Here is a 22,397-nt window from a genome sequence, read left to right as displayed (position 1 = left end):
CTCTTTCCCGGTGATGTGGCCTTGTCACTGTTGCATTGTGGGTACTCCCTTTTCCTTGACATTCACGGCTTGTTTGGATGTAGTAAGTGCAGTGGAAGATTGTGTGGCTCCCTCCTTCTGGCCCCTCCACATCCTTTGTGAGTTTGGAAATAATGACTGCATGCAGGCATTTATATACTGTTTGGACCGTTAGCACCCAGGCCAAAGGGGTCATCCACTGTCACATTGCCTACTTGCTGTGCATTCTGTCACGCTTTTGCTTATATTTGCATAGAAGTGGGAGAAGATCCAGTGCCATGGCTGTAGGCCTTTGTTGTGTGTTTATTCAAGGGCTGTTGATTTTTTGCCTCCATCACTAATTTTTTTTCTGGTACCATTCATCTTCATCTTCTAGTTAAATAAAAAAAAAAAAACGTCCAAAACATTATTTTTGATGGGATAGCATAAAAAAAAATAAAAAATCAGAACAAAATCTCAAAATCAGATTGTAGCGTGTGTGGGCACCTTACACAAGGAAAACACATTTCCACCCCCTGACACTACAGTGACTGGCAATCATAAGTGCCTAATGGCAAGGGAATGTTTTATTACAGGAGACTGATGACAAGAGCTCTCCTGCTGCTAATTGCCAAGTGCCTCTGTTAGTCTCAGTGCTGATCACTCGGGTGATAGTGCCTAATTCTGATCATTTATATTCTTCCTCCAGAGGCGGTGGCATTTCTTGCTTGATGATACAGTAAAGCCAGAATGTGGCGAATTGTCAGAGTCTAGAGTGCTGTCAAAGGTTTTGTGGCTTTTCCTGCATCATAAAACCCAACTAGAGCCAAAACATTTCTGTAGATTCTCAAAGAGAGGGTTAGAACTTCTGTTATATTGCCACAAATACAGCATCTCACAAAATTGAGTACACCCCTCACATTTATTAAAATATTTTATTATATCTTTTTATGTGACAACCCTGAAGAAATGACACTTAGCTACAACATAAATTAGTGAGTGTACAGCTTGTATAACAGTGTAAATTTGCTGTCCCCTCAAAATAACTCAACACACAGCCATTAAAGGGGTTGTAAAGGTACAATTTGTTTTCCCTAAATAGCTTCCTTTACCTTAGTGCGGTCCTCCTTCACTTACCTCATCCTTCCATTTTGCTTTAAAAAATGTCCTTATTTCTTCTGAGAAATCCTCACTTCCTGTTCTTCTGTCTGTAACTCCACACAGTGATGCAAGGCTTTCTCCCTGGTGTGGAGTGTCGGGGGATGCTGCCGCTGCAAATTGAGAAGAGGGGTTGGAGTGTCGCAAGTTGAGAAGCGAGGGGGCGCCACAAATTAAGAAAGGGGGGCCGCGGCCGCAAATTTTTTTATAAAAAAAAGGGGGATACCACCGGGTCCCTTAGAGGTCGGGGGGGCTTTGGGTGCTGACGAAAAAAAAAACATTTTAAAAATGGGGGATGCCATCCGGGCCCCTGGGGAACACTGGGCCCCTTAGAGGTTGGGGGGCTTTGGGTGCTGATGAAAAAAAAGGGGGATGCCATCCGGGCCCCTGGGGACCACCGGGCCCATTACAGGTGTTCTGTTTGTACCCCCATGATGGCGGCCCTGTGCCTATCCGATAGATCTAACAGGAAGTCCAACAGCCAGCTGAAGGAATGAAAATTACAGGCTGACAGCAATGCTGCACAATTCTAGTGTAGTGGCTTAGTATGGTCAGAAAGTGATGTTACTGCCAGAATCCCCAGGTAGGAAACTTTGCAGCAGCTTCAAACAGTGAGGAATGATGCCAAACATACTAACAAAGACATACATACACTTTAAAGTGACAAATACAGTATGGCATGGTGCCTTCTAGAGCAGTTTATTAATTCTGCATGTCGGTGTCACTGAATATCCTTCTTGTGTATGGGCTGTGTGCATGTGGTGGTTTTGTAATTCTTTATACTTCTTGGATACTGACACTGAAGGAATGCTGAACCCAGAACACTGGCTGATCCAATGTGACATCTTCTAATCAGCGTTATATCCCTTGTAGCCAATCTAGATGGTAATGGTAACATTGGGCCTGATCCACAAAAACCGTCCGTAACTTAACTTTTGCCATTTAAGTTACACCGCCGCAAAATCTCTACCTAAGTGCCTGATCCACAAAGTACTTACCTAGAAATTTTCAGCGGTGTAACTTAAATCCGTCCGGCGCAAGGCGTGCCTAATCTAATGGGGCGAGTCCCATTTAAATTAGGCGCGCTCCCGCGCCGGACGTACTGCGCATGCTCCCGACGTAATTTTCCTGACGTGCTTTGCGCGGATTTACGTTGCGCCAGGTTTTGAGAATCTCGACGGGCGAAAAAAAAAAAAAAGTTGCGGCGGGAAAAAAAATTAAAATAAAAAAAAAATGACAGCGACGCGGGATAGAAGGGTCTACTTTTACAAGGCCTAAACAGTTTACACTTTGTAAAAGCAGCCCTAATTTTGCGACGGCAAACTAATACTTACGGAGAAAAAATGAAGCGAAAAAGCTTTGTAGATCTCCGTAAGTCCTAATTTGCATACCCGACGCTGGATTTCGACGAGAAATGCCCCCAGCGGCGGCCGCGGTACTGCATCCTAAGATCCGACAGTGTAAGTCCCTTACACATGTCAGATCTTCTGCCTATCTATGAGAAACTGATTCTGTGGATCAGTTCCATAGATAGAAACAGGGATACGACGGCGTATCCCTTTTGTGGATCAGGCCCATTGTGTGGAGAGATTCTTCTTCAGTCTGCCCTGGTCTCCTTTAATGTGGAGGTGACCATTTTGTCACCTGAGACAATAACCAATTACACTTTGCTCATTTCCCATACTTGATTTTTGAGTCGGGTAAAGATTCCCCTTCAAGTGATTTGGTATTTAAAGTGAATACATTAATGAGCTACATAAAAGTAGTATGAAACCCAAAAGCAAACATTTAAACTATTGCAGCTTTCCAATTCTTAGATGTGATAGCTGCATTAGCTCTTTTTAGGCTTTCCTTCTTCTATTGTCATCTGATGATCTGGCCAGTAAAGCCCCTTTCACACGATCGGACCGTTCAGGTCCACCTGTCAGTTTTGACGACGGACCTGAACGGCTGCTCCATGCAATCCTATGGAGCGTCGGATGTCAGCGGAGACATTTCCGCTGAAATTAGGCTAAGATCCGACTGGCGTAAGTCTCTTACGCCGTCGTATCTTAGGGTGCATATTTACGCTGGCCGCTAGGTGGCGCTTCCGTCGTTTTCGGCTTAGAATATGCAAATGACCTAGATAAGCCGATTCACAAACGTACGTGCGCCAGGCGGAATTTTTTTACGTCGTTTGTGTAAGGCTTTTCCGGCGTAACGTTGCTCCTGCTTCTATGAGGCGTACACAATGTTAAGTATGGACGTCGTTCCCGCGTCGAATTTTGAATTTTTTACGTTGTTTGCGTAAGTCGTTCGCGAACAGGGCTGGAAGTAATTTACGTTCATGTCGAAACCAATACGTCCTTGCGGCGTACTTTGGAGCAATGCACACTGGGATATGTACACGGACGGCGCATTCGCCGTTCGTAAAAAACGTCAATCACGTCGGGTCATCACCCATTTACATAAAACATGCCCCCCTTATCCTCATTTGAATTAGGCGCGCTTACGCCGGACCCATTTACGCTACGCCGCCGTAACTTAGGAGGCAAGTGCTTTGTGAATACAGCACTTGCCTCTCTGATTTACGGCGGCGTAGCATAAATACGATACACTACGCCGCCGTAACAATGCACCGGCTACCTGAATCTAGCCCATACTCTTTTTAGACTTGGGTAACATGCTGCTTCTTATTAGTTGTAGAGCATCGCCACCTAGTGGAAGAAGAACAGCAGCACAATGCCTGCAAAAAATAACAAGAATTTGAGAAGTTGAATTTTATTTTCATGTGGCATTTTATAGAACAGAACTACTCCCGAGTCCCCCACAATCACAGACTTGTAAACAAACAACACTAAAAAAACAGAGGAGATATAAAATCATAGGTTCAACAAAATCTGTTTATTTCATTTTCTTCTAGCATGCTGATGAGGGTGGGGAGAGAAACCAGGGAAGGCAAAATATGACCAGATTAAACTTCAGCTTTAAGTAGTTGCACTGACTGCTTTTTTTGTTCAAACTTCTCTTAAAGTTTACAATTTCCCTCATTTGATCAGCTAATTTGTATTTCAAGTTTAGTGGACCTTATGTTGAAATATCAAGTTAAAGTGTACCTGTCACACACAGAAGAGGCAGTTATTTTGTGCACTGAGAACCAATATTGTTACATTGTAATTTACATGCTGCAAAAAAAAAAGTGACCCCTGTAAAGTACAAGAAAGTAATTTATGTCTTCATATATTTTATCTTCGTCCATTGGCTTAGCACAGGGAAAGGCTATCTTCTGTGTTTAATAATGTCATTTTTTTTTTGTATAAACTTTGTGTAAGCATAGTCTGACTTATAAAACTTCAGGAAAGCAACCAATTAAACTTTCAGATTTAGGACAGCGGGATTAATAATATGCAACAGCCTTATTTATTTTTTTTGCATTCGCTTTTGTAAAATCCCTCCTAGGCCTCATTCAGACTTGCTAATTGGGCTGTTATGAATTCGATTTGGGAGACCTAGCGGGGGGTCCTCTGCGATTACCTGCTGACAAAAGCTTCATTAAAAGCAATGGGAGGCTGACAGCTCCCGCAGCTATTCATGACCACTGGCATATAATAATAGCCAAAGCAGCGGTTACCTGCAAATGATTTGCCCTGGACGGAGACTGTTCGCCTCCAGGACCGATCATTCCCAGGTAATTGCTGCTCGAGCGTTAACATGTAAGCAGCGGCGAATAGCTGCAGGAGCTGTTCGCCTCCCATTGCTTTCAGGGGCCCACAGTTTATTACCTTGAACTCCCACCGGGTCTACTGCAACAAATTTTTAGCGGCCCAATTTGCAAATGTTTATGGGGCCTAATTTCTTATATTAAAAAAACTGTACTATACCAATAATCATGATGCTGTGACAAGTAAGGGCAAGAGAAGTAAAAAAATAAAGGGCTTGTGTGGCCAAATGATCATGAGGTCTCTCACAAACAATAATGAGGCCTCCTTGTTAGATTTGGTTGGACCTTGGGATAACAACCCAAACCTTAGGGAATTTTTTTATTATGAAGCCACAGGAGCTGAAAGCCCTTCATAGCCTTTATAGTCATTGAGTAAGTAATTACAGGTGCACTTTAATTTCTGCTTGTACATGTCGCAGGGTAGTCTTGTGCTACCAATGTCTCTTCAGTAATTGAAGAACTGGAAAGCACAACACAGTATGTCAGCCAAAGTCCCTGCATCTAATTAAAATCACACTGTGCCGCTCACTGGGTATGTGCCTATACACCTTGTATAGTATACAGTGTATATATAGTGTACAGTTAAAAAAATGGAACTGTACATAGGAGGACAGAGGTAAGAATTCAACAATAATGTCAGGTTGATTGTATAATATCAATATATCACCTCTAATTTTGCAGGTCAACTCAAAGAATTCCAGTAGGCGGAAGAAAAGGACATCTTTTAAGAGGAAAGCCAGCAAAAAAGGCTTTGAGGTAAAAACAAATGAATAAATAAATACATTTCTTTGGGTTTGCAATTACGTTTTTTTACATTTTTACCCGTTATTTGTTTTATGCAGCAATGCGTAGAAAAATCTGAATTTTACAATGCTGTATTGGTTCTTTATTTGTCTAAACTTTCAGTTTAAATAAGCTAAAGGTATTCTAGTTGCATCAAAACAAGGTGTCCTATACCCCGTACACATGATTGGAATTTCCGATGGAAAAAGTCAGACAGACTTTTTCCATCGGAAATTCCGACCGTGTGTATGCCCCATCGGATTAATTCCTTAGGAAATTCTGATGAATTCCATCGGAGTTTACATAGAGAACTTGTTCTCTTGTCCTCCGATGGAATTCTGTTAGAATTCCGATGTGAATTTGGTCAGACAAAGGTCCGATCGTGTGTACGGGGCATTACATGTTGTTTTGGAAAGAGGCCACAGCCTGAATGGAAAAGCCTGTTCCCTGCCAACATGCCAACAAGCTGACCGCCAACATCTCTGTCTCTTGGCTAACTCGGCTTGACCAACTTGGTCAAGATCTCTTGGCCAACAAGCTGGCCAACAGAGAAGGATGTGAAAGCAGTAGTTTTTCTGCAGATGTCTGTTACACAATGTATTCAGCTGATTCAAACTAAATGTTCAGTTGGGCTTTAAACAGTAATATAGCATATCCCGTGACTTATCGCATATTCAAAAAACCAACTTATCCTGGGTTGGTAAAATAGCCGCTTTCAAGATGCAAACTTTACCTAAAATTTTATATCTCTTTAGATGCCTCCCCATACCAATTCCTGCCAAGTTCTTTAAACAACTGGACAGCAAACTTAGACAATTTATCTGGAACAAAAAAAAAAACCAGAGTTGCTTTCTCGATCCTTACTACTAAAAAAAATGGGCCTCCCAGACATTAGAAATTATTATTTTGCTTCTATCTTAGATCAGATGAAACATTGGTTTAACCCAACAAATGACAAATTATGGGTAAACATTGAATGTCTAGCCACACACAATTTTGACCTCCCTTCTCTCGCAATAGCTAGCGCCATTATCCCCAAGATAACAATCCCCAACCTAATAAGCATTAAAACTACTTTATTCGCTTGGAAACACATTCTCTCAAAAACCAGACATGTAGAGAAAAAGGCTAAATTACATCTTCCCACAGAAGTCATTAATTATTGCAGGATCAGATTCTCTGTAAACGAGTGGATCAGTAATGGATATAATCTATACCAGAACCTACCCCCTAATGTTAAGAACATCATCGAGACTAAGATTGGTAAGTGTGCCCGACTGAAAGATTTCTCTCCCAGTAATTTGATCGAAATCCCTATGAACCTTTGGGAGTTCCTCTCTCCTCAGAAAAATGATAACAAAAAAGGTATATCTTTTTTCTACGATGTGTTATCCTCCCAACTGTTTACCAAAAACACAAATATGCTGAAATGGGAAAAGGATCTGGACCAGATTTTTTCCCCGACTCAGTGGATTAAAGCATTTCAAACAATAAGTAAGTCATCCTCTTGCATTGAACACTTGGATAATGCCCAAAAAATAATTAATAGATGGTACTTAACACCATTCAAGTTATCCAAAATGTATCCAACAGCATCCGACATCTGTTGGAAATGTAACGAGCAAAGGGGAAACCTCCTGCACACGCTTTGGAGTTGCAAGACTCTAAAACGTTTTTGGAACTCTATCTCATCCTTTATCGCCAATCTTACGGGTAACCTTACCAAGCTTACTCCTACCAACGCATTATTAGGTATAGATCTAGACAAATACCCCACTTTTGATAGTCTCAAGAATTACAGTGGCCTCTCTATGGAAATCCGCAGACGCCCCAAACCTACCAATGGTCATCACCGGATTAAACACCCAAGCTCAATTAGAACTATTTTTAGCCTATAAGAATGATTCTATAATCCCCTATCGTAGAAAATGGAAAATGTGGTTAACCCACCCGAAAGCTTCCAAATATTTAAAAGATTCCTTACTTTAATAATCTTCCTATAGTCTGAAGAATAACAGTATAAAATACTGAATCTTTGGTATAGATAATGACTAACGGCAGCCTTTATTTCAGTTTTCTCCATCCCTTCCCCCCTCCTTTATTTGTCTTTACTTTAGCTGTATAGGTGTACCACTGATCATCTTGGTGACCTCCCACTCCTACAGTTTGTACCCAATTGGGGTAGGCTGGCCTAGGTCGCTGTGTACCGTATTCTTTTTCTGTTAAATGTTTGCCTGTACATGGTGATTATACTACTTAAGTTGTATATTGAATTCTCAAGTGTTGTATCTCAAGTGTTGTAAATTGATAAACCCAATAAAAATGTATTGAAAAAAAAAAAAAAAAAATAGTAATATAGCATTCCTAATGCTGTTCTCAAGAGGGGAGATGCAAGTTGGACACCCTTGGACACTGTACAGAGGGGTCCAAAGCAGGAGGTTTAATTTTCATGCTGCCTAAACCAATACTAAAGTGTGGTCCACTGCATTTAGTTTTTTTTTAAATGGCTTATTTTTCTTTATTTTCACCTGGTGATCTGACCAGTATCACTCGTCCTATCTTAGGATGTCTACTCTAAATGGAGGGACAATGGAGACACCATTGGGTAGCAGCATTCTCAGCCTAGTAAAAAGGGTAGTTTTAGATATATTAGCAGATTTAGATGGACTTGACTAACAAAAAATTAAAGCCGAACTCCAGCTAGCGCTTTTAAGCAGTTAGAGCAACAGTTTCGTTTTTCCCTTTGGGATAAGGCAGGGATCCTCAAACTATGGCCGTCCAGCTGTTGCGGAACTACACATCCCATGAGGCATTGTAAAACTCTGACATTCACAGGTATGATGGGAATTGTAGTTCCTGAACAACTGGAGGGCCATAGTTTGAAGACCCATGGGATAAGGGTTTTACATAAATGAATAAAAGCTCATCATTCAAAGCACCCCTCTCAGTGTTAAATGGTTAGTCCCGATCTTATAACTACCACCTTTTCTGGACAACATGGTCTGTTAAAGGAAGTTGAAAAATATCAGACTTACTAATGCAGCCACCACATCTATGGATTAGTAAGCTGCAATATAATATAAAACATTTGTATTACTTACTATATAAAGGAAGCAAGGTCAAAACATTAAAATAACCATGTTTTCCTTACTTTCTGTTATAAAACATCAAATACAAAAGCAAGGATAGACCAAACACCCCCAAAATGACCCATTTTGGAAAGTAGACACTTTAAGATGTCTAATTTTTGCCACCATTTTTTGGAAATTATGAAAAATCCTGGTATTAGGGTGGTCAAAAGTCATTCACTGAAACTAAGCAGCAACAACAAAATCCTCCCTTCCCACCAATAGTTGGTCATCGGTGGTATTTTAACTCACCACCTTTTCATTGGTAATCAATGGCACTTTAAAGCGGTAGTTCACCCCCCCCCCCCGACACATTTTACCATCGAGACAGGCATTGTAGCGCGAGCTACAGTATGCCTGTCCCGATTTTATTAACCCCGTACTCACCTTGTACTCGGACATCGTAGATTTCGGCTCCCGCGGGGAATGGGCGTGCCTATGGAGAGGGAGGATGATTGACGGCCGGCCCTGGCACGTCACTCTCCCCGAAGACAGCCGGAGTAGGTCTCGGCTCTTCACGGCGCTATGCGCACGCGTCGTGAAGACCAAGCCTATTTCGGCTATTTCCGGAGAAGCGTGACGCGCCAGAGCCGGCCGTCAATCATCCTCCGTCTCCATAGGCACGCCCATTTCCCGGTATCTTCGATGGACGACTACAAGGTGAGTACGGGGGTAAAAAATTCGGGACAGGCATACTGTAGCTCGCGCTACAATGCCTGATTTTAAGGTAAAAGAAAAAAAAAAATTTTTTTTTTCGTCGATAGGGTGAACCCCCGCTTTAACCACACACACGCCCCCTTTAAAAAGATCCACAAATCATTGGTCAGTGGCACTTTAAAATCTCTCCAATCCCATTGTGCTTCATCTTCTCCATTATGAAGGGAAGAGGAAGGCTCGCAAATGTAATTACAGGAAAATATAGCTGTGGCCAGGATCACAAGGCAAACGGCCACTCTGTCTGCATTTTTCCTGTGATCTGCAGTCTCTAATGACCATTTAATTCTAGGTTTCCCATGCCTTTTTCCTATATCACAGCTCATAAATTGTGCTCCAAATCTACTGGCTGATTTTTTCTTTTTTTTTACTCTATGGCAGTAGTAGCATGATTAAAGTGTATGTGTTTTTTTTATTTTAGATAGAATTCTAAAGGGTTAATGCCCCTATCAAGTTTTTTTATATCAAGTTATTTGACATCAATATCTTGGAGATACAACAAGAAATTGAGAGGATATCTCTCCAACGTGAACAGAATTACTATCTTGGAGAGTTGCAATAGGCTCCCATTAGATAATTTCCCCTCAGCTCGTGCTATGACGCTATGATGACAACTCAGAATATTTGGATTTCCCTTTACTTTTTGTCTCAGTGCCAATAGTCACTTGGGCAAATAGAGAGGTAAATCTCTCCAATGGGGACACAGACAGCAAAAAAACAAAACTTAACAGTAGATATAACCCTTCTCTACTCTATTCAAGACTTAACAATTTATGTTATACAGAGTTAACTAGATTTTAGTGCCTTACTAGCTAGTCATGAAGAGAATGGATAGTCCACCAAAAAGTTATATCTCTTAGTAATTTCCACTGTGAACATTCCCTATCATTGTGTTTCCACGCACTGTGAAGTCTTGGGTGTCATCGGCCATGCTGGGATTTTTCTTATGTTGATAAACAAAATAAAAACTCAAAAGAGAACATCCAGCTCCCTCCTGACCTGGAATCTTAGACACAGAAATCTGACTCCCATGGTCCTCAGTAGGAAATAAGAAACCCTTTTATATGAAGACTTAAAATAATTTAAGTAAACTAACCATGTATGAAAAAGTATACTGTTCTCTTTGTATTGCTTCCTTTGTGTGAAATCCCTGGTATTCCTGCCAGTCCCTCTGATTTCCTATTAAAAACTAACCATCCTAGGCAGGGGAACCCACCATGGTCAGTTTTCTAGCTGAGCTGGGAACTCAGCCTGCTCTCCTCCAATGATCAGACTTGTCCTGCACGGCCTTTCATTGAGAAGTTCAGTGTACTGCTGTTTCTTCTCACCCCAGCTGTTATGCAGCTGAGAACAGAGGGAATATGATTACTTATAACAAAGGGAAAAAAGTTTTAGAATTTTATTTCTATACACAAATGTTTTGTCTTTTTATTTCTATTTTAAATTGAAATGATTTTTACAAGGTGAGGGTTAACATATATTTAAATAACAACTAGTTGTTTCTGTGTTATTAAACCTCACACAAGCTGGGCTAAACTTTCCCCTCTCCCCTCTGCTATACAGGATATTAAAGGCCGGGCCTTTGTTATAAAACCCATCTCTTCGCCCCTCATGAAACCGTTGCTGGTCTTCGTTAACCCAAAAAGTGGAGGAAACCAGGTAAAGATAACTCATATAAAACATATTTAACTATTTTTATTCTTTACTAGATAACATTACTAATTATTTGATTTCTGTCCTTGGTTCCCTGCCTTGCTGGCTGTACCATTATTGTATGTTTCTCTAGGGTACAAAAGTGATGCAGATGTTCATGTGGTATTTAAATCCACGACAAGTCTTTGACCTCTCTCAGGAGGGGCCTAGAGAAGCGTGAGTACCCTTTTGGCTCCATCATATGTTATTGTATACTTGTACTGAGCAGGGCTTTATCACTTCTTTAAATTATTATTTGTCATAATTTAATAATAAAATTAAGACTTTATTGTCATTATAGAAAAAACATGATTCATTAAATAATACAGTTATGACATTTTAAAAACCTATATATATATATTAATAATAATTAAACATACAGTATGTAAAAAAAAAGTCTATATATTATTGAAAAATGTAGCAGTTGTCTAACTGGCGTCCCATGACGCATTGCAAGGCTAAGGCCTCGTACACACGACCGAGTTTCTCGGCAAAAACCAGCAAGAAACTTGCTGTTTTGTTTTTTTTTTGCCGAGGAAACCGGTCGTGTGTACATTTTTCGACAAGGAAACTGTCGAGGATCCCGTCGAGCCAAAAAGAGAGCATGTCTTCTTTTTCCTCGACGGAAATGGAGAAATTTGCCCTGTCGAGTTCCTTGACAGCCTAACAAGGAACTCGACGAGCAAAACCATGTGTTTCGCCCGTCGAGTTCCTCGGTCGTGTGTACAAGGCTTTACAGTTACAAGCATGACTCCCACAGGCACAGGCATGATGGGACTTGTAGTTTTGCAACAGCTGGAGGGCCGCCAATTTGAGACCCCTTATGTAGAGCATAACTGTAAACTTGCTTGTTGAAAACAGTTTGGCCTGTGGTGTCCTTAGCCAGGTAATTGTTTTATTAAGCTCATCCTCTCCCCACCCGTAGCAAGATCTGGAGAGACTGTGAGGAGGAGTCTGGGACATACTATGCTTTCTTCACTATGGGCTATCACATTGCAGATGTTGCCTAAATCGCTAGCATTTTATATGGAACTTTTATTTTAAGCATCCTGTTTTATCATTTGATATACCGTATTTTCCGGCGTATAAGACGACTTTCTGGATGCAAAAAAATGCATCCAAAGTCGGGGGTCGTCTTATACGCCGGGTACAGTCTCAGTACTCACTTTTTTCCCAGCGCTGACAGTGTCCCATGCTGCGATCGCGATCGTGAAGGATTTCAAAGCCGCGCCTTCACTGCAGAGTGTTCTGTGATAGGATGAACAAAAATCTTCCCAGCAGCGCCTCTGTTCTTTGTTCCTCCTATCACAGATGCCTTCTCATCCTCGGACGAGATGAGAAGACGTCCGTGATAGGCGGAAAACATAACAGAGGCGCTGCTGGGAAGATTTTTGTTCATCCTATCACAGAACACTCTGCAGTGAAGGCGCGGCTTTGAAATCCTTCACGATCGCGATCGCAGCATGGGACACTGTCAGCGCTGGGGGAAAAAGTGAGTGTTATTGCACTGGGGGGGCAACAAGTTCAGGCACAGTGGGGGCAAGTGATGGCACAATGGCAATGTGAGGGGCAAGTGATGGCAATGTGGGGGCATGTAATGGCACAATGGCAATGTGGGGGCATGTAATGGCACAATGGCAATGTGGGGGCATGTAATGGCACAATGGCACAGTCTGGGCATGTAATGTAATGGCACAGTCTGGGCATGTAATGTAATGGCACAGTGAGTAATGTAATGGCACAGTCTGGGCATGTAATGTAATGGCACAGTGAGTAATGTAATGGCACAGTCTGGGCATGTAATGTAATGGCACAGTGAGTAATGTAATGTAATGGCACAGTGAGATTTGAAAAAGCCTGTTTCTGTCAGCGGTTCTGGCTACCCCTCAGCTTCCAGAAAGACAGTAAGAAGGGGGTAGTCTTATACAGTGAGTATATCCCAAAATCAAAATTTTTCCTGGAAAATTAGGGGGTCGTCTTATACGCCGGGTCGTCTTATACGCCGGAAAATACGGTACAAAAAAATTACTTTATTTTCAATTTTGTTTTTTCAGGCTGGAATTGTATAGAAAAGTGCCAAATATACGTATTCTTGCCTGTGGTGGTGATGGGACGGTAAGCATTCAAAATCTGTAGCAGTTCATAATATTCACTATAACACTGCACCCAGATGCATGGGCAGAGATGGCTACTTTAGGCTCAAGAATAATAAGAGGTGAGAAAAGTGACAAAATGCGCACTTACATTTAATGGTGTTATAGTCGGCACCAACATAAACAGCCTTCAGTGTATTCCCAACCGTTCGCTCTGAGCCGGTGATATGCCGATATGGTTCCGGCTAACAAAAAAAGTTCCTTTAAGGACTGCGCAGGCGCAATCCTTGCCGACGGAAATCTCCGAAAGTCGGCCGGCATCCAGGGCGACGTGGAATCTGAGGAAAGTGGCCAGTCACTCTGCTCGCTCGGCCTCCTGGCTCTTTTTTTAACATCCTCCAATCCATGGGGATGTTAAAGAATGAGCCTGGATGCCGGCCGAGGTTCGGAGATTTCCGTCGGCAAGGATTGCGCCTGTGCAGTCCTTAAAGGAACTTTCTTGTTAGGGGAACCTTAACGACAAGTCACCGGCTTGCATTCCAATGACCGGAAGCTGAGCCCAGGACAAATTGGAAGTGACGTCAACGATGGCGGAGCCTCAGTGCAATTCACAACTCTGCGTCACTCTGTGTCATCAGTCACTTCCTGAAGGCTGTTTATGTTGGTGCTGACTATACACCATTAAATGTGACTTTTTATCACTTTCTCTGGGTGTTTTCTTTAATATTTTATGAGAGAGAAGTATCTAGAGGGTCAGGGTTGGTGAACCCTCTATACTACCACAAGTTTTCTACTTTTGCTAATTTCACAGTTTTGACAGTGGTCTTGCCACTTAAAGGGGCAGATGCATTTTTGATTTTGCAATTTTCATTATTATTTAATGCTTTATATGTTGATTAAAGTTTTTGTTCGCACCTGATTTGTCACTTTTTTATGATATAGAAACCAATCAGCTTCCAGGTTTGATTGTCAAAGCTTACTTGAACAAGCTGAAGTTAGGAGCTGATTGGCTACCATGCACAGCAAATGCACCAGATTCTGAGTGGTCCGGTTTTAGTAAACCTCCCCCAATGTTCTCTATCTTCATCTTTCTTTCGCTCATCAGGCTTTATGATCATTTTAATCAGAATGTTTAGCAATATACAAAGCTCCTCATTTTGTTTTCAAACTTTTTTCATTTTAGGATTGGACAAACAATCCATTTTGATGTGTTTGACATCTGTCCAGGTCTGGTATTAATACAATTTTCCTTCTGTAACAGGTAGGCTGGATCCTTTCTGTCTTGGATGAACTACAGATGAACCCTCAACCTCCAGTTGCTGTTTTGCCTCTTGGTACTGGCAATGACCTTGCTCGAACACTTAACTGGGGAGGGGTAAGTATGTGATTGGTCATGAAGGAAAATTAGCAAAAAAGAAGCAAAATACTGGAAGAAAAATTGTCACCCGTAGTAGTATTAAGCCTCGTACACACGACCGAGTTTCTCGGCAAAAACCAGCAAGAAACTTGCTGGGATTTTTTTTTTGCCGAGGAAACCAGTCGTGTGTACATTTTTCGACGAGGAAACTGTCGAGGATCCCGTCGAGCCAAAAAGAGAGCATGTCTTATTTTTCCTCAAAGGGAATGGAGAAACTTGCCTTGTCGAGTTCCTCGACATCCTAACAAGGAACTCGACGAGGAAAACGATGTGTTTCGCCCGTCGAGTTCCTCGGTCGTGTGTACGAGGCTTAAGTCCTTAGCAGGCTATTATAAGATTGTGGGTGCAAGCAGCAGAAATTAGGTTTCTTCTTTGGATTTCTAGTCTTACTCATTGAAAAATTATAAGAAAGGCTTAGTGAAATTAGGAGTTTTTGCTTTCCTGAAATTTCTGCATACATTTTAACATTTCACACAGGAAGGTGCTAATGGAGGAAGTGGCTGCTTCTTTGCGTTGTGTCTAATTAGAGCCAGAAAATGACGTGTGATCAGTATCCAGGAAAAATTGATTGCTTGAAGGTAGCATTTCGGATGCCAGTGGAAAAGATCAGACACAGCTCCGATGTCTGAGAGGAACAATCCTCTAATTAAGGGATATGCCCACATCTTTACAATTTGGGATCTGGGATTCATGTCTGGGATTATACTTTTAGAAGAGAGGATTGAAGTAGAAAGCATCCATACATTGGTAACCAATTATATAGAAATTCCTCCCTTTAAATCAGTAAATATATTAAGGGACAGATACAATCGAGGCAGTGGAGTATATCCAAGTCCCTTGTGGCTCTGTGACTTCAGAACATGTGCACAAAAGTCGACTGACCAAAAAGTTTTCACTGGCTCTGACTCTATTATAACCTAGATTAAGCATCCTCCTAGGTTCCTGTAGAAGTATTTACGATACATGTCAAGCCAACCCTGCCATCAAGCTACACCAAGATATCTATGTTATACAATATTGGGAATATGAACCAATGATGTTGTTGGGTTTTGCATAGGTGCTTACAGTAAGGTGCTGGTTTAAGTGAAGGTCAGCCTATTTTATATAAAACAAACTTTTAATGTGTTTTGAATAAAATATTGATCCTAATTACAACATGATCAATATTTCATTGAATTACCCTAAAAATACAAGGAAAATAGCATTTGTTGTGCTTGGTATTTTTCCAAAATGACCTGAGAACACCATAGTATCTGGCAAAAATAAACTGGAGTCTGGGCTAAGCTAAGATGTCTGGCCTAACCTGCTTTGTCTGCTTCCCCTTGACTCCTACAAGTTAAGTGAAAAGCAAATAAATGAATGATGTAAAAAAAAAAAAATTCACATACAGTATGTCTTTTTATACTGTTGGTGTGTACAGTACAGTATCTAAGGCTTTAGGTTTGGCAACCCTTCACACTCTTCTTCTTCCTGATCAGGGTTACACAGATGAACCTGTATCCAAAATCCTCTGCCATGTGGAAGATGGCTCCATAGTACAGCTGGATCGCTGGAACTTACAAGTAGAGAGGAACCCGGATCTTCTTCACGAGGAGCTAGATGATGGGACTCATAAGGTCAGAGGTCAGAGGCTGTGCCCTGGGATCTGGGGGTTGTAAGGTTTTACAGTCTCAAAACACAAAATATCAAACATGTCTTATCATTAAGCTGAACATCTACAGTGCCTTGAAAAAGTATTCATACCCCCTTGAAATTTTGTCATGTTAGAACCAAACACGGAAATGTTTTTTATTGAGATTTTATGTGATAGACCAACACAAAGTGGCACATAATTTTGAATTGAAAGGAAAATGATAAATGGTTTTAATTTTTTTTTTACAAATAAATATGTGAAAAGTGTGGTGTGCATTTGTATTCAGCCCCCTTTACTCTGTTACCCCTAACTAAAATCTAGTGGAACCAATTTCCTTCAGAAGTCACCAAATTAGTAAATAGAGTCCACCTGTGTGTAATTAAATCTCAGTATAACTACAACTGTTCTGTGAAGCCTTCAGAGGATTGTTAGAGTACCTTAGTGAACAAACAGCATCAGACAGGTCAGGTATAAAGTTGTGGAGGGGTTTAAAGCAGGGTTAGATTATAAAAAAAATATCCCAAGCTTTAAACATCTCACGGAGCACTGTTCAATCCATCATCCGAAAATGGAAAGAGTATGGCACAACTCCAAACCTACCAAGACATGACCGTCCACCAAACTGACAGGCCGGGCAAGGAGAGCAATAATCAGAAAAGCAGCCAAGAGGTCCATGGTAACTCTGGAGTAGCTGCAGAGATCCACATCTTAGGTAGGAGAATCTGTCCACAGGACAACTATTAGTCATGCATTCCACAAATCTGGCCTTTATGGAAAAGTGGCAAGAAGAAAGTCATTGCTGACAAAAAGCCATAAGAAGTCCCATTTGCGAGGAGCCATGTGGACGAAGCAAATATGTGGAAGAAGGTGCTCTGGTCAGATGAGACCAAAATTTAACTTTTTGACCTAAAAGCAAAATGCTGTGTGTGGCGAAAAACTAACACTGCACATCACCCTGAACACGCCACCCCCACCGTGAAACATGGTGGGGGCAGCATCATGTTGTGGGGATGCTTTTCTTCAGCAGGGACAGGGAAGCTGGTCAGAGTTGATGGGAAGATGGATGGAGCAAACTACAGATCAATCTTAGAAGAAAACCTATTAGAGTCTGCAAAAGACTTGAGACTGGGACAGAGGTTTGACTTCCAACAGGACAACAACCCTAAACATACAGCCAGAGCTACAATGGAATGGTTTATATCAAAGCATATTTATGTGTTAGAATGGCCCAGTCAAAGTCCAGACCTAAATCCAATTGAGATTCTTTGGCATCCAATCTGGCTATTTTGCAAAGAATGGGCAAAAATTTAACTTTTTAGATGTGCAAAGCTATTAGAGACATCCCCAAACAGACTTGCATCTGTAATTGCAGTGAAAGGGGGTTCTACAAAGTATTGACTCAGGGGGGCTGAATACAAATGCACGCCACACTTTTCACATATTTGTAATAAATGTTGAAAATCATTTATCATTTTCCTTCCACTTCACAATGAAATATATTTATGTTTTTGGTTGTAACATGACAAAATTGGGAAAATGTCAAGGGGTGTGAATACTTTTTCAAGGCACTGTATAGAGGAATGATTGGTTCTGTTTGCTAGGTTAAACTGTACACTTTTTGTTAGTTATTTAAAAGGATACCCAGTATAGCTGAAAGTGGATGCACACCTTTGCTTCCCACACATGTATGTTTCTTGCTGAAAAAAGGGGCAAAGATCCATGTATTATACAACTTTATGTGACAAAGGAGCAGCTCTTTCCCTACTCCAACCAGATGTGTTTTAGATGGGTTTGTGATCTAGTTTCTGTGAAAATACCCCCAAAAAACAAACAATAGAAAGCAAAACATTGCTTAGAAACAGTAAAACATTCAAGTGCTGTAGTATTTGATTACACTGCATTTTCAATCGTTATACCTTCTTTTTTCACATACGACTTTGAGATCCAGGGAAGAAGATTTCTTAAAAAATGATAGGGATAATAAATTAGATATTTCTTTCACGTTTAACAGATTTCCTTTTTCTCCTGTAATACGTATACAGTATGTTTAAAGGGGTTGTAAAGGTACAATTTTTTTCCCTAAAAAGCTTCCTTTACCTTAGTGCAGTCCTCCTTCACTTACCTCATCCTTCCATTTTGCTTTTAAATGTCCTTATTTCTTCTGAGAAATGCTCACTTCCTGTTCTTCTGTCTGTAAATACATACCGTAATGCGAGGCTTTTTCCCTGGTGTGGAGAAAGCCTCTTGAGGGGGGAGGAGGCGAGCAGGCAAGTCAGGATACTCTCTACTTTGCAGATAGAGAAAGGAGCTGTGTGTTAGTGGGCGTCCTGACACTCCTGCTCGCCCCCTCAAGAGGCTTTCTCCACACCAGGAGGAAAGCCTTGCATTTACGGTTTGTAGTTACAGACAGAAGAACGGGAAGTGAGGATTTCTCAGAAGAAATAAGGACATTTAAAAGCAAAATCGAAGGATGAGGTAAGTGAAGGAGGTCTGAACTAAGGTAAAATAAGCTATTTAGGGAAAAACATTTTTTCATTTACAACCCCTTTAACTATGATACAATTCTGCTGTGATCTTGTTTATACCAATTGACAAGAGACCAACACAAGATTAAAAGGCACCCGTGTTACATAGAAGCCAAGCTCCAGGCAAACTGCCAAATACCTATTTGTAAATCATCTTCTCTGCCAAACGAATTGTATTTCTTTCTGGCCACTTTTGTGATTTACACATCCCTGCCAGACAACAAACCATTTTCTCTGTTAGGGCTCATACACACCAGCGAGTATGCATTAAGGTGCGCACAATGCAAGCCCTGGAGTGCGTTACGCTGCATGTTGTGATCAATTGTTAAAACACATTGCAGTGCTTGCTTATCTCCTCTTTCTGAACTTAATTTAACTTACACTCCATTTAACCACTTCAACACCGAGGACGTCATATGACATCCTCGAATTTGTGTGGTGATATCTGAATGATGCCTGCAGCTACAGGCATCATTCAGATATCACTGTTTTCTGCCGGCGATTCTGTGAACGATAAAAATGATCATAGCGGCAGTTCCACCACTTGATCGTTCTTATAGGCGGCGGGAGGGTCCCCCCTCCCGCCGCCATCTGGTGCTTCTCCGGGCTCTCCCGTGCCATCGAGGGCCCGGAGAACAAATCGGCCAGCGCCGGCTCATGACAATAGAGATTTACGGTCATCTCTATGACCGTCGGAGGCTCGGGCGCGACGTTGTGACGTCACGCCCGGGTACCCGGAAGTAAACAATTGCGGCTGTCAGCATGAGATCAGTGATTTTTTTTTCCCGATCTCATGCTTTCCAGCCTGGAGGAGAGATGTGGGGTCTTATTGACCCTGCATCTCTCCATAAAGAGGACCTGTCACAATATATTCCTTATACAAGGGATATTTACATTCCTTGTAATAGGAATAAAAATGATCTTAAAAAAAATGAAAAAAAAGTAAAATATAATTTATTTATTTTTAAACGCCCCTGTCCCCGGTAGCTCGCGCCCAGAAGCAAGCATGCATGTAAGTCCCGCCCACATATGTAAACGCAGTTCAAACCCCACATGTGAGGTATCACCGCGTGCGTTAGAGTGTGCAACAATTCTAGCACTAGACCTCCCCTGTAACTCGAAAATAGTAACTTGTAAAAAAATGTAAAGTGTCGCCTATGGAGATTTTTAAGTACTGAAGTTTGGCGCCATTCCATGAGTGTGCGGAATTTTAAAGCGTGACATGTTAGGGATCCATTTACTCGGCATAACATCATCTTTCACATTACACCAAAAAATTGGGCTAACTTTACTGTTTTGTTATTTTTTAATTCATTTTTTTTCCCCCCAAAAAAGGTGTTTAAACAATTATTGTCCAAATACCATAAGAGATAAAAAGTTGCAATGACCACCATTTTATTCCCTAGGGTCTGCTAAAAAGAAATATACAATGTTTGGGGGTTCTGACTAATTTTCTAGCAAAAAAATTATGATTTTTACATGAAGGAGAGAAGTGCTAGAATAGGCCCAGTATTGAATTGGTTAATTCACCACATGGCATTGCAAAGCAATGCAATGCAATGCATTATAGGACATTGGAACACAAAACACAGATATACAGTGGGGGAGATTTACTAAAACTGGAGCACTCAGCATCTGGTGCAGCCGTGTATGGTAGCAATCAGATTCTAACTGCAGCTTGTTCTGTTTGTTCTGTTGTTATGTTTTGACGATACAACCTGAAAGCTGATTGAGCTGCACCAGATTTTGCATGCTTCAATTTTAGTATCTCACCCAGTGTGTTAATGTGAACTGAAGCATCAGGACATAAAGCAAATTTCCTTGTCTATGCCTTGAGATTTTGTTGAGCAAGGTTGCCCAATGCAGAACAATGAGGCTGTTGTGCCCTTTGAGTTTAGGAATGCAGTGCTGTCATTTCTCTGTCCACGGACTGCTGATGGATCGTTGTCATCGGTTAACCGATGAAGCTGACTGATGGTCTGATGTGCCTACACACCATCAGTTAAAAAAACGATCAAGTCCAATGCGGTGACGTAAAACACAACGACGTGCTGAAAAAAATGAAGTTCAATGCTTCCAAGCATGCGTCGACTTGATTTGTGGTTAGGTTAGGCATCCATCGGTTAAATTTTTTGACCGAAGGATAACTGACCGATGGGGCCCACACACCATCGGTTTGGACCGATGAAACGGTCCTTCAGTCCGTTTTCATCGGTTTTGATGCGTCCTGATACGTTATCATGCAGTCAAGCATAAAGCAGCCCTAATTATCTCCTAGTGCTGCCACTTCTTTCCCCTCTCTGAATGCATTGTGTGTGAGATATTACGATATTAAGACAGACTAATGAAGCTGTATGTTAAAAACTAATCTCTTACAACATTCAATGTTCTATTTTTTTAATGCACCTATATGCTATACTTGTCTTTATAATAGCATAAGCCTGGGTACAGCAGCGCACAGATATTCAGGTATATGGGAGAGTATACACTGCACCTGGGCTTCCTTGGCAGAGAAAAGATGCTGGCATTTACATTGAATGAGCTCAGCCACCCGTGTGCAAGAGGCCTTAATTATTTCGAAACACACACTCAATTAAATGGTGTTTTATATTTGCCTGAAGTTCAGCCTAAAATAATTGGTGGTACTCTCTGATGCAGCAAATAACTAACACAACCCCAATTCAGAAACCTTGGAGCAGTCTGTATTAGCATGGTTAACTTTGTTGTAATTTATGCAGTTTGCATTTTGTACACTAGATGGCACCATAGCAATGATTAAGCACTTTGTGTGAAACGCGTCTGCTGAACAGTGTGGATCCTTCGTGTGTCATGTTTTTTAAACATTTGACTCTACAATAAACCAACAAATTTTTCTTCATCTCTGGATGTGCCGATTTATTTTTATTTTTTTGCCTAAATAGCACCATAGACATAGAAATGGTCAACATTCGGTTGCCCTGTAACTGCAAAAAAAGAAAAGCTCAACACAAATTTGTATTTGACTGTCTAGAAGAGCCTTTCTCAACCACGACAATATATAAAAAAAAAAACGTCTAAACCAGTCATTAGCATAAGAAATGCAAGAAGTCAGGTGACAAATTGGCGGCGAGACTTCAACACACAGCTAGTGAGCCGAACCGCCTGCCTCTAAATTGCAGAATTTAAAGCAGAGTTATCCTCCGAAGAGGTGCTAGCGGGCTTGTGGCCTGGCCAAACAGCTCCCCGGACCGGACCGAAAACATCGCCCATCGCGTATGCTGAGGGGCGGGTCAGGCTGGCACGCACAGGGGGAGGGGGGCGACCTAACACCTCCAACTAACCTCCCTCTGCAACAAACCTCCACCCGGACCTCCCCAATTCAAGGCCTCTACACCCCGGTGACACAAAAGTGTCGATCCCCCGAACTGATCAGGGAATTCCGTGGTGGCAGAGTGCCCTAGTCCGTCAAGCCAGCCGGCCACCCAGCTCCGCAGCTATCGCCTAATGCTTATCAAGCGAGCCACCTACGAACAAACGGCCTTTACAGACTGAAACTAAGACAAACAAACAAAACGACA

The 22,397-nt window shown here is 41.5% G+C and overlaps 1 protein-coding gene across 11 annotated transcripts in view; it reads left to right on the top strand.

Moving 5' to 3' along the window:
* Positions 1-22,397, top strand: part of DGKI (diacylglycerol kinase iota) — a 483,473-nt gene that overhangs the window by 289,514 nt on the left and 171,562 nt on the right. For all 11 annotated transcript variants that reach the window (XM_040345697.1, XM_040345695.1, XM_040345698.1 and 8 more), the window contains 6 exons: positions 5,537-5,611; positions 11,044-11,139; positions 11,267-11,349; positions 13,227-13,287; positions 14,527-14,640; positions 16,161-16,298. In XM_040345697.1, coding sequence (XP_040201631.1) covers positions 5,537-5,611; positions 11,044-11,139; positions 11,267-11,349; positions 13,227-13,287; positions 14,527-14,640; positions 16,161-16,298 — 567 coding nt within the window. The remainder of the gene's footprint in view (positions 1-5,536; positions 5,612-11,043; positions 11,140-11,266; positions 11,350-13,226; positions 13,288-14,526; positions 14,641-16,160; positions 16,299-22,397) is intronic.

Source organism: Rana temporaria, chromosome 3, assembly GCF_905171775.1.
Source record: "Rana temporaria chromosome 3, aRanTem1.1, whole genome shotgun sequence".
Lineage (NCBI taxonomy): Eukaryota > Metazoa > Chordata > Amphibia > Anura > Ranidae > Rana > Rana temporaria.
Note: the sequence above shows the minus strand (reverse complement) of the source record. Positions and strands in the feature narration are given on the sequence as shown.